Source organism: Camellia sinensis, chromosome 10 (assembly GCF_055761805.1).
Source record: "Camellia sinensis isolate YWXY chromosome 10, ASM5576180v1, whole genome shotgun sequence".
In the NCBI taxonomy this organism is placed as follows: Eukaryota; Viridiplantae; Streptophyta; class Magnoliopsida; order Ericales; family Theaceae; genus Camellia; species Camellia sinensis.
In genome coordinates, this window is record NC_138970.1 from 146,239,660 (window position 1) to 146,252,448 (window position 12,789).

General features: G+C 33.8%; 1 protein-coding gene across 2 annotated transcripts; it reads right to left on the reverse strand.

Annotated features, from left to right (window-relative positions):
* Nucleotides 1–354: 354 nt before the first annotated feature.
* On the reverse strand, nucleotides 355–7,828 carry LOC114298698 (Ubiquitin-like superfamily protein). Of its 2 annotated transcripts, none has more exons than XR_014342711.1 (7): nucleotides 7,583–7,828; nucleotides 7,396–7,471; nucleotides 7,244–7,305; nucleotides 6,991–7,133; nucleotides 4,088–4,301; nucleotides 1,236–2,956; nucleotides 355–1,137 (listed from the first exon to the last, which is right to left on the reverse strand). XR_014342711.1 is itself a non-coding variant. In XM_028243315.2 (7 exons), exons 1-6 carry the CDS (start codon nucleotides 7,583–7,585, stop codon nucleotides 2,789–2,791), a joined length of 666 nt encoding a protein of 221 aa, XP_028099116.2. In that variant the 5' UTR covers nucleotides 7,586–7,828; the 3' UTR covers nucleotides 355–653; nucleotides 2,784–2,788. The 2 variants fall into 2 exon arrangements, 1 of the variants encoding a protein (XP_028099116.2); XM_028243315.2 differs by having other exon boundaries at nucleotides 355–653; nucleotides 2,784–2,956.
* Between the last annotated feature and the right edge of the window lie 4,961 nt (nucleotides 7,829–12,789).

Consider the following 12,789-nt stretch of genomic DNA (forward strand, 5'->3'; position numbering starts at 1 on the left):
CTCATTAAGTATTTTTTTTTATAAAAAATTATATTAATTAAATATTAATAATTACTTGATTAAGATACATTTGTATCAATAATTTATTTTTAAAATTATATTTATTCTTGACATATTTAATCTGATCAAATGATTATCGATATCCGAACAACGTATTTTTTTACAAAAATAAAATATTTAACGAGCCTTACACATTAAATGGTTCGGAACATAAATGTGAGCTATGTAGTGGGTCCACGGATGCCCAACAAAATGCTCTAATCTAATTTTAAACCAGAGAGAATCCTCTGTCAAATATAAAATAACATATCACAGATCTACACACAATCCTCTCACATGATATTCCCGTACAAATAGAAGAACGGATAATTAACATGCATTTTCGAAATGTAAACGATTACACGAGGATGAATAATTGGGTGAAAGTTGTTCTTTCTTAACCACATGTTGTCTTTACATGATTAGAGGCTTTCTTCAAAACTACTACAGCAAAAACATCCTTCGAAGCTATACACACCTTTGACGTCAAAGTTGACTAATCAACAAATCAAAGAAGACATTTATCAAAAGAGATTGAAAATAATTCAACAATATAACCATGGAGCTCATACAAGAACACAAAGTCAAGTCAGTGCCGCCGGTGAAGTGAAAACCTGAAACCAAGCAGAGAAGATTTCAATTTGTAAGATGGCACAGACAAATTACTTGTTTGCAGCATCAAAAAGACAACGTAAGATGTAGTAACAAAACAAGCTCATTTTGTGGCACTCTAAAGCTATATACTAGTTCTAAAATTTTCTTTTTTTCCGTTTTCTTTTTTAACCAGATGTAAATAAGCAAGGAATCATTTTGTGGCACTCTAATGCTGTATTTGGTTAGAGAATTTGGGGAGAGATTTGGAAAGGAAAATAGAAAAGATAGGTGAAATATAAATAAAATATGCCTATATTTCACCTACTTTCACACACCTTTTCCCTTTCCCTTTCCAAATCCCTTCCCAAATCCTCTAACCAAACACAGCATAAAGCTATCTGCTATCTCCTTTTTTTTTTTTTTTTTTTTTTTTTTTTTTTTTTGTGGGGTAAATGCAGTCTCCAAGTCTTCTAGCCTCTAGGTACAAATTTTGCCAGAATCTAGCTATATGGAATTAATTATAACACTTGATGCATCAGGAACTCTCACACTTGAGTGTAACTTCACTTATTGGATTTCTTTCTAGCTTTGTTCTTTGGAACTTATATGGAATTAATTATAACACTTGATGCATCAGGAACTCTCACACTTGAGTGTAACTTCACTTATTGGATTTCTTTCTAGCTTTGTTCTTTGGAACTTACTTTATTCTTCCATGTAATTTTATCAAATCCCGGCCAATTGTGAAGTGCCAATTTAAATCAAAAGCTAGTTACTCGTAAAAAAAAAAAGAAAAAGAAAAAAAAAAGGTAAATTACAAATACAAATACATTCCTGAGGTTTGTCAAAAATAAAAATACAGATTCATCCCTTCACATTCTGGAACTTATAAATATTCCATTGTAAAAATTTCCTACAACTGACATAGCGAAAAAATAAAATTAACTAAATACCCACTAATACCAAAATGAAATTATTATACTACTCTCATTTTCATACCACCAAATCTCTCTCTATACCACCACAATATACACCAACCCTCCTCGGCGACACGCCAAATGCATGTAGACAAGTGGGGTTGATTGAGAAGGGAGAGGGTGGTGTGATGGTTGGGCAAAGTGGTGTTATTAGTTGAGAGAAAATGGGGAATAAGGTGAGACAGGAAAAAGAAAAAAGAAAAATAATTGTTTAACTTCATAAAAGTTAATATAGACATTTCTGAAGAAGAATTGCTTACATCATATACTTTGTTAATTTGACTTCATGGTTGATTAACGGAAAGGGCCATTTGTTATGTCATTTAAAATCTCAAGAGGTGAGATCTAATTTTCTCAAATGTGAAGGGGAAATCTGTCTTTTTAATAAACCTCAGAAGGTATATTTGTAATTTACCCAAAAAAATAAAAATCGAAGCTTGCTATGAGGCCTATACCGCAACTGGAACTTGGAACCAAGAAAAATTATGCACAAACATAACACAGCCCACTTTTACTGTTCAAGTATCCAAATCAAGTAATTAGGTGAACATCAACACAAATTAATGACGACACTAAAAACAACAAAATTATTAGAATGCTGATATGATGTGATTTTGCTATTAGATAGTTTACTACTGGGACTATGTTGCACAAGCATAAGGTTACATATGCTCATGACCTGTAGATGTCACTTTTTTTTTTCAGACAGTCGCACCTAGGTGCCATGAATTTCACATGGAACCCATGTTACATAATCATGTTTGGAGTTAATCTAAAATTGGTAATTTCTAAGTTAAAGTGGTGCTGGAAATAGTTATTTATGCTTGAAAGACTGTCAATAGGGCCAAGCAAGTCCAAGTCTGCTGAATTTATGGTTGAGCTTTCATTGGGAATGACCTGAGCCAGGCTTTAACCAGATTTCAAGCCCAAAGTGAAATGCAGGCTGAGTTTGAGCTATGGATGGAGTAATGTACTTTTGATGCATTTTATGGACATAAACATATGCATGTGTGTTTGTTAACTTTGTTTAAACTGGATTAATTTCAAAATTAGTGCTATGCTATGCAACAAATAACAATAAAATAAAAATAAGCTAAAATAAAAAAGAAGATCCCACAATTAATTAAATGGCACAAAAGGTAAAGTAGGGGATAAGATTTAGTGATCTCTTACTTCAATCAGTTCGACTTCACGTGCACTTCAATAATGTCATCATCCTCCATCCCCAGGCCATCAGGAGTTGCTGTTGAACTAATTTTATCCCCATCAAAACAAAAAACTAATTTTTGTAACTCAAGCTTACTTTTTTCTGCATACATCTTGAATAGCCGCTCGAACTTATCATCCTAAGTAAATAGGATAAGTATCATTTACATGATCTATAATATTAAAAATTGAAAGAAATAACTATCAAATAGCGTAACTTAGGTACAAAAGAAAAAAAGATGCATACTTGCCAGAAAGGGGAAAACAAATTGTATAAAAGACTTGTTTTTCAAAGAAAACAGCAAATATGTTAATTCTAAACAATCCAATTACTAATTCAGAAATATGCTTTCAAGGGTATATTACTGTCATCAGAAGCAAAATCTTTAATGAAGAATAGTGGATTCAAACAATTGTGACCTTGCAAATTTTTTCACTAAATGGAGAGAGAGACACAGAGAGAGAGAGGGGAACGTACTTTCCAAGCTATATTTTGTCAAGTATAATCATTGATACGATATAATAACATAACATTACAGAAAATAATGGAGTTTTCCTACCAATTTCTTTCTCTTATGTATTCCATCATAGCCTTCTTTGTTGTTCCTCATAAACTGTTTTAGGTTGAGTTTTCGGTGGCTACTCAAAATTTTCAATGAGTTTGGAAGTTTGTATTTGGATATCACAATCATCTTACCACAAAATCCTTAGTGGTACAAATACAAGATACAGAACTTTCTGTGCCAAAATAAAAAGGAGCACTTGTTGCATCAAGGTGAGATTTCCTCAAAATTAACCCTGCATTACATCACTCTATTAATGTCTGTGTTGATTATGTGGCACAAAAACGTACCAATTTGCTAGAAATATAAGAGTCCTTCATGAAAAGCTTTATCAAACCCGCTTATATTTAGTTTCTTCTAATTATAGATGGGCTTCTTTTAATTGACTGAATGCTACCATCCATACTACCCATCTTAATTTTACCACATAGGATGAAATGTTATGGACTACATAAAGCACATATAGAAATTATGAAAATTCTCTTTCTTGCATGCCACTATCATTTTCTACTGCAGTTGAAGCTGTTTTGTCACACAAAAAAAATTTGTATAAATTCTAGAAATATCAAGTACGTAACAAACAAATGAATATCAGTTTTGGTGTCTGATAGGTAACTTAGTAACATACTAGTTGAGAACTAGATGACAACTAGATGATTATTCTGTGAAAAAGTTCAACAAACTTTATGCAAATAAAAAAAAGTATACCTTGTAAACTCGAAATTGCTTGATTCCTTCCTTCTCCTGTATTGAAATAACTATTTTAGCTCTTTCACAAGGAGGCTTTGACGGCTGGTCAGCAGCACTTTCTATAGCAAGCTGCACAGAAGAAGTATTAAAATCTCTCTTCACAGATTGTTCTACAGCACGGAAGACATCTTCAGCTGACTTGGCGAATGACGCTAGTTCCTGCTTCTTTAACCTGCATAAATCAAACTTAGTCATAACGTAAAATGAGAAGAAAAATCCATAGATACGTAAACCTACTAGGCTATAACATAGCAAAACATGCAATATTTTGACAAATATGGATATAGCTGATAGTCAAAGCTTAAATGCATGCCATATCCTAAAACTTAAAAGACCTCAAAGAAAATTACACAATTCCCACTACAAGTTGTAATATACATCGAGGCCACATTTAGTACGCAAGGATGGAAATCATGGAATACAAGATGGATTGTAATGGAATGCCCATTCCCGTTCCACTGATTACTTATCAACATGCAATGATGTGGGAATGGAACCCCCATTCCCATATTTGGTTATACACTTGTTAAGGTGCTGGAATGGAATGACAATTACACCACTTGTAACCGTAAAATAACAGTACTATATTTGGAGACAACATCACTAAAATGACTATCTGAAAACAACCTGACAAGGAAAGAATAGCCGGAGCCTGGAGAACAAATGTGAGACTATTATGTCAGATATATGTATAAATTGTTAACAAGCTTCAGTATTCCAGGTAGCCATCAGTAGACTTCCTCTAGCAATGTCTTAGTTGTCAATTGAAGCTGTGTAAGAGGATGATTACATTGGGATTTTCCCAATGAAGAGTAAAATTTCCAAAAATGATCGATTAATTTCATAAGTGAAATAAATTGAATTTAGAGCTAGAATTAGAAATTTTGCTGATAAATTGAATTTTGACGCATACGAGGTACATAGGGTAAAAATAAAATATAAAAATAAACACGCACACACACACTCGTGAAGAAAACAGATAGAGAGTACAAGAAAATGGCTGCACAATTCTTAAATGCCACCAAGTAACAAGCATTGAAAAAAGTGAACTACTTTAATATCAAAGATGATTCAAATTCAGATTCACAATTATGCTGACTGTAAAAACTGGTTTCTCCTTACTCATCTACTCTTTTAAAATGTATTATCCTAATGTAAAGGGTCAGAGGAAGTAGCAACCAAGGTGTTAAAGCATTGAAGAACAAAAAAAAAATCAAAGATTCACAGAACTGTTGGAACTTATGAAATATATATAAGCGATTCAGCTGATGATTGAAGCCTATTTACATTATAGAAATGCCATTCCAAAGATAGCAAAAATGTTTATTTTAAACATGAGAAAGTACTAGTTTGCTTACCTATTTGTATACAAGTAATGTAAGCCTTATATTTTGGGATATGTATTCTTTAATCCATTGATATATATATTGAAGTCACACTATAGACATGTTTATTAGGAGACACAGAAAAGATACCTCCATCAATCTACATCAAGATCATGAATTATTTCAATCAATCCCATGAAATATACATGTCCACTAGATTTCCAATGATAAATTCATTAGATTCCCAACTTAAATCTAAACCTATGTTACCTGGAATGTGTATCGTTCCGGTAACAGGAACGTGATACATCACATACTCTAACATGTGGTATGATAGGGGTACACTTGTATATATTACACTTAAGAATTTGAGATATTTTTAGAGTAATTTTCTTTTAACTATTTATTAGGCATCAAATAAAATGCATTATTACTTTTTTTTCATTGTTGATATTTTGTCTTGTCAAAACATAACTCCCCTTAGATTTTAATTCATTATATTTGATTTTTTTTCCTCCTAAGATAACATTTAAGGAAATATATTGAAAAAACTTTGGGATCACTTCAGATCACTAAATTTATCGTTTTGGAAAGGAAGTGTTCCATGTTTCGAAACGTGCGTACCAATACGTAATGCGTTAGGGGATTAGCGTTTTCTGGTAACACAAATTTGAACATCAACTTTCATGTTTTCGTTGTATTCCCCATCATTCCCAAGATGAATGGTAACAAAAATAGAGCATGGACAAACATTGTTGAGAATTATTTATTCATTACTGACTATCACTTCACACCTCTTTGAGCTCCTTTAAGCCTAACAATCCTGCTTGGCATAGTTTTCAAAAAACTAGTCTAAAAAGCAAGTTTTCTATTAACTGTAAAAATGTTGAGTACTTGGTGTTTTCAGTCAATTTAATATTTCTAAGTTTAAAAAAATAAAAAATAAAAAAAAATCAAATTTCTTGTGTTTCTTGAAAATTGGTTCTTTTTTACTCAAGTTCCGAAAACAGCTTTTCACAACAACCCTGAGAACATAAAACTATTTTTAAAATATCTACAGCTCACTACAATTTTTGGCTTCCTTTTTTTTTGTTTTTTTGTTTTTTTGCTACTTGGCCTTGTTTGGGAACAGGCTTTTTTAGTAATTTTTGACTTTTTAACTAAAATATGATGTAAAAAAAATTAGTATGTTTGGGATGATTTTTTGATTTTTTAGGAAAAGATATGCAAAAAATAAAGATAAAAAGAAATCTTTGACTTTTTGATATAGGTTGTTAGTTTTTTGATTTTTTTAGTGACCTTTTGACTTCTAGGCTAACAAGCAATGTTGCCAAAAAAGGCCGAAACAATCTTAATTGTTTTCATGTCATTTCAGTGAATGCTCTCACCAATTAAAGCACTAAATGCACACACAAGTAATAAAATTCATAGCTGCTTTAAACTATATGTACTGAAAGATAGAGATAAAAGGGTTACAAAACATAAAATGAATTCCTGAGCTAACCCATTAAGTTGAAACCAAAAGAGGGACTATACCTCAACTCCTTTATAGTTGAATCCTCACCGAGTTTCAGTGTATCAGCTGAAACTTTAGGAGGTGGAGGTAGCCAATCATCCTCTTCCTTATCTTCACAATCAACAACCTCCATGAATTTCTCATTCTTATCTACCGTCTCAACCTAAATTCAAGTTAATACCAACACTCAAATCAATTTCAAACAAAGACTCACATTCTAAGTTGCTAAATCATTCAAATTCAATAAAATCTGTAAAAAGTAGAGAGCTTTACAGCGGTATACGAAAGCTTCCTTCGTTTGGGAGAGAAAGCTGGGGATGAATCTGAACAATCATCTGCAAATTCCAAAAATACAAATGTCTGAGACATACATATATATATATATATATATAGAGAGAGAGAGAGAGAGAGAGAGAGAGAGAGACCGTCGAGGCAGACAACATCGAAGGGTTGAACACGGTGGTAATCGAAGAGAGGTTCGAGTTCTTCGGTTGATTCGGCCTGTAAGACACAGAAATCGAAAATCAAGTTCAGAAACCCTAGAAAAAAAACAAAACAAAAACAGTACTTGGAAGATTAGGGGCTAGAACTTGAGAACTTGAAGTTTCGCACCATTATCGAACTGTTGCAATCTCTCTCTCTCTCTCTCTCTCTGGGACTGTTTTTGATAGATTCGATTCGATCGTCCCGCCTCTATATAGGTGACGTTGTCAAGAAGAATTCTGAAGCTCCTGAAACTCGATTTGACCCGACCCGACCCGACTATTTTCGGGCACCCAACGTCCACTAGGAGAAGTGGAAGTGGAAGTGGCAGTGGAAGTGGAAGAGGAATTATAGGATGATGGACCCCTTTGGTATACGCCTGGCCTGAGAAGTTAATTAGGTTTTTGATTTTTTTTATTATTTTAATTTAGTTAAAAAAATTATATTTAAAATCATAGCTAACTTTTTTATTTTTATTTTTATAATAATTATAGTTTAGATGTGATGTTTGTCTTATTATTTATTTAAGTCTCATTTGACAATTTTCAATTATAGTTAAAAATTATATTTTTTTACATATCTTTTCATAAAAAATTTAAAAATTACCAAAATAACATATTTCTCAACTAAGCCTATTTTGTATTTACTTATTGTAGTTCAAAATCTTCTTTCCAAACCACCCCATTTCTCCCATGTATTTTTATGAGGAAATTACATAAGTAATTTGAGAAAATTATACAATTTGTGAAAAAATTATAATTATAATTATTAATATTTATAAATTTTGTCACTGATTTATAATTATTTTTAAAGCTATGAAATTTCCCTTATTTTTATTGGAAAATTCTATTAGCACACTACAAGAAATCTCAATATATATTATTTGTTTTGTTCGGATATAAATTTTCTAATAAAATGCAAATGTTTGGATTTAAATTGATGAACAAAAATAAATTGTTCAAATATATATTTCATTCAATTGTTTATGTCCGAAAAATTATTTTTTATTCATAAGTTTATATCTGAACATTTGACTTTTATTCAGAAGTTTGTATTCGTATGATATCAATGGTATGTACTCAGATTTTTTGTGGTGTGTAAATAGAATTATCCATTTTTATTAAGTAAATTATATATATATCCCCTGAAATTTATTTAAAATATGGATTACCTCCTATGATTTGAATATGAGAATTTTTTTATTTAACATGATTAACTGAAAAAAATAAAATTTATAGCTACTCTCTTATATAATAATAAAATTACTTGAATTATTAATTAAAATAAATTTTTGATATCATTAAAAACTGTTAATTAAATTGATGATTTTATAAATAAAATGTGTCATTTATTATGGAATTAGAAACTTAAAGGACGAGATGTAATTTTTAGAACTATGGGGAACAATTTATATTTTCAGCAAACTTAAGAGAGTATATATATAATTTACCTATTTTTATTTGAACTACTACAACTACATTGAAAAGAGTTAGATACTGATAATTTTAGATTCATAAATTTATCTATAATAATATGGTAAGGGAGTTAGTGCCAATATTATTTAGTGCAGCACAAATCATGGACACCTATTATGCCACATCATGGTAAGCCAAATTGTAGGAACTTTTTAGAGATTTGACACTTTTTATACTGTATTTAGAGGTGCCTTTATTTACACACCACTTTTCATTTCAAAGCACACCATTAAATAGTTTATTTTTTTTTACAATATATAACCTAATGTAAAATGACCACAAAGGACAAATAATTAAGATACACACCTTACGTAACACATACCAATTACTCATTGCACACCACACCGAATTTTGATTTTTTATTTTTCACTCAATACACTATCAATTTTTAAATATTCCAAAAATATCCTCATCTTCTCTAACCATAACCATAACCATAACCTTAACCCTAACTCTACCCCGCCGCCGCCATCAATCGTTGCTGTCAACCATCCTATTTCTTTTTGCCGCCGCTACCCTCCGACCGACACCATCCCCTCATCACTCCACCGCCGTCACCGTCGCCATCGCCTTCGCCTTCCCAACACAGATCTTAATGATCAAACATGGCCTAATTGGCTTATAGTTTTTATTTTGATCTTCTTTTTAAAGTTGTTCTAGTGAGTATAACCAGTCTTGTATTTTTGTTTATTTTACTCTTGCTGTAAGAATGTTCTTTTCGTTGGTCACTACTGCTTTCTTGTTCTTATGGGTGGTCACAACTGCCTTCATGCTCGCTTTTACTTTTTTATCGGCTTCATGGTCATTTATCTTCTTGTTTCTTTTACACTATCTTTGGATCTTTGATTGGTTAAGGGAATAGAAAATTGAGATGGAAATAATTTAGTTACAATATTCTTATTCATATTTGTTTTTTCTTTTTTAATTTTTGGTTCTTTTTTTTTTCTGTGGTAACCAACTAAAAACGATGGATTTTTTTATAATTATTTCTTCTCTTTTTTCTTACCCAACTCAATGGAAGATTGAAGATTGTAGGTGGGGTGTGTGAGTGAGTAAGGGTAAAGATGAAAGATTGTGGGTGGGGTGTGTGAGTAAGGAAAAAGATGGAAGATTGTGGTGTGTATTGAGCAAATTTCTTATTTATCAAATTACTAAAGATTTGCCTTGAGATGAAATGTGGTGTGTAAATAGAGTCACCCTATATTTAGTTGAGAGATTTGAAAAGGAATTTGGAAAGAGAAATAGAAAATGTAAATATAATATGAATAAAATATACTTATATTTCACATAATTCATACATTTTCATTTTCCCTTTTCAATCCCTTCTCACATTCTCCAATCAAACACATTGTTAGGGATTTTAGTGGCCCATATATTTTTTTCTTGGCTCAATTGTCAAAATTTAATTTTGGCAGGCTTGCTTTGAGGTTGTCATTGAAATTATTAAAATTTGACATAAGTTTTGGCAAATTGTACGGGAAAGAAATAACTATTCTCGTATAATCCTGTTGACCAAGTCTGCGCTCCTCCGTACGACGTCGCCTTATCACCTGAAAACACAAACGTGAGCTAGCCGGCGGGTGTGTGCCGGAAACCTCTCCGATGCCTAAGACAACAAACTTGACAAATAGACAAAGCTCTGTGTATTCAGAAAGCAAAGTTGTGTGTTACCTCACCCAAGGTGATGTTTGTGAGCTTTTATAGGTTTCGCGTGGCATAATCCTAGTAGGACTTCTACTCCTCCATGTAGAGTCCTCCTAGGATTCATACTCCTGTAAGATAATGCTTATCCTCTAACACTCCCCCTACTACTTAAACCAAGTGAGATGGTTTTTGTCATGGCCGAACTACCATACGACCGGAATAACACTTCCATACTATACAGGCAGGTATGGCCGATCTGACTACTAGTTCGGTTCTTCCCTTCCTTGCTTCTATCCCGGCTGCGAATGCTAAGACCGAGCTATCCATAGAGGTGTCAAGCCGAACTAACTCAAACTTCCCTGAAGAAGGTTCTCTCACTCTGGTTAGAGGAGATGACCGGGCTAGTCCGTAATATGCCGCAACCGAGCTGCCCCCAAGCCTATCTGACAACCGAACTAACCGTAGTACTCCTTTTGACTGGTGTATCCGCTGTCTTTCGTATTTGGACCAATCTCGGCCCAATTTATATACATAAATTACCCTCTCAATTGCCCCTTAATTCCATCTGCATAGCATGATAGGGATTAACTGTTCAACAGCCGAGCTATAGTCCCTAAACCTTCCAGCCGAGCTACAACCATTTAGCTTATCCTGCCGAGCTAAACTTAAACCGAGCCGCTCTCATCCGTTCAAAATGTCTTTTCAATCACCAAAAACTGAATCGCTTCCTTTTTCGTATACACGTGGCACGTTCCCATTCGCGGAAGGCAGCTGTCAACACCATCTTCGTATTTCGCAATTTTTGAACAGTTCCCGCCCTTTCTCTCTCTTTCCACAAAACAAACATTCTGTTTTTGAATCATTCACCTATACTATTCACCTTCTTCTCTCTCCGTGCCTCTGCTTCTCCAACCTCTGAGTTCCCTGAGTTCGTGTTCTTCGTTGGTGCTGTTGCTCCCATCACCAGCTTCATCTTCTTCTTCTGGTAAGCTTCAAAAAATCTGTTTTGTTTTTCTTCTTTCTGCTTTCGTTTAATCCATTGTAGTTTGTTTTGTGTGCTTTTTGCAAACACTTTTTCTATCTTGCTTTGCTCTGTACTTTTCTGGAAAAAACTTAACCATAGAACACTTGAATACATGCAATATCCTGTAGAACACTGGTTTTCAATCCAAAATCATCATTTAACCGAACTAGGACACTGTTCGTGCTAGGTGTAAGTCTTATCAAGATATAACCGAACTAGAAAAAATGCATGAGATAAAATGCACCGAGATAATAAGTCTCCATCTTCTGATTGACTTTAGCCGAGATAAAATGCACCGAACTAAGTCTGAAATTAGTATAACGGAAATCTTAGCCTTCGACCGAGCTCAGCCTTCAGGGCTAAGCCAGCTTTCTTAGTTTCTTAAACCGAACTCAGAAAGCTGCCCCTAGAGGCTCAACCGAACCAACCAAACCCGAAGTCCGAACCGAGATATAAACTGTAGCATCCCACATAGCCGAAGTAGGACTCTATCTTGCTTTTATTTGTAGCACGGTCCAATGATCTGTGCTTAACCCTTATGTTTTTCACTTTGCAGACTTAGGTTGCCCAAGCACTCCTTTGCGCGCTCAACCGAGCTACTGAGCACATTCTTCCGACCGAACTAACTTATTAATAACTTATAAAATAAATGGGGAAGTATAGGTTTTTGGTAGAGACCCCTGGTGGCATGGCCGAATTCTGAAGGGATTATGGCATTCCAGACGATGTACACCTTACCCTAGCCAAGCAAGATATCATACCATGGGGCAAAGCAGGCTTTGTACCCTTTACCCTGCTTTCAATAATAGAGACCGGACTAAGGTTTTCAGTCCAGCCCTTAGTTTGTGAGTTTCTTAGGCAAACTAGACTATGCCCAACCCAGCTATCCACCAATACATATCGGATAATAATGGGTATAGCCGAACTAAACCGCCAAGCAGGCCTGAACCTCGGTCTAGCCGAAATCTTCCACCAGTACTCCATAGGTTCCAAAGACGACAGCTGGGTCTATTACCTTAGGATACGCCGTCGTAGAGAAAAAATAATAAAAGATACGCCGGATAAGGATTTAAACGATGATGACTTTTTCTGGGTTTCGGGCAATTTTAAAGACCAGCAAGCCCAAATCCCAGGCCGAAGTATAAACTGGAACAAAGGAGAACCTGGTATAGTTACTTCGGTTTTATGCATGC

What these genes read in the sequence shown, in the direction of transcription:
- LOC114298698 (XM_028243315.2), bottom strand. An exon ending in CGATGTTGTCTGCCTCGACG is followed by an intron (nt 7,306 to 7,395) that starts GTCTCTCTCTCT and finishes TGGAATTTGCAG; the next exon opens with ATGATTGTTCAGATTCATCC. An exon ending in AGCAATTTCGAGTTTACAAG is followed by an intron (nt 2,957 to 4,087) that starts GTATACTTTTTT and finishes CTATTTACTTAG; the next exon opens with GATGATAAGTTCGAGCGGCT.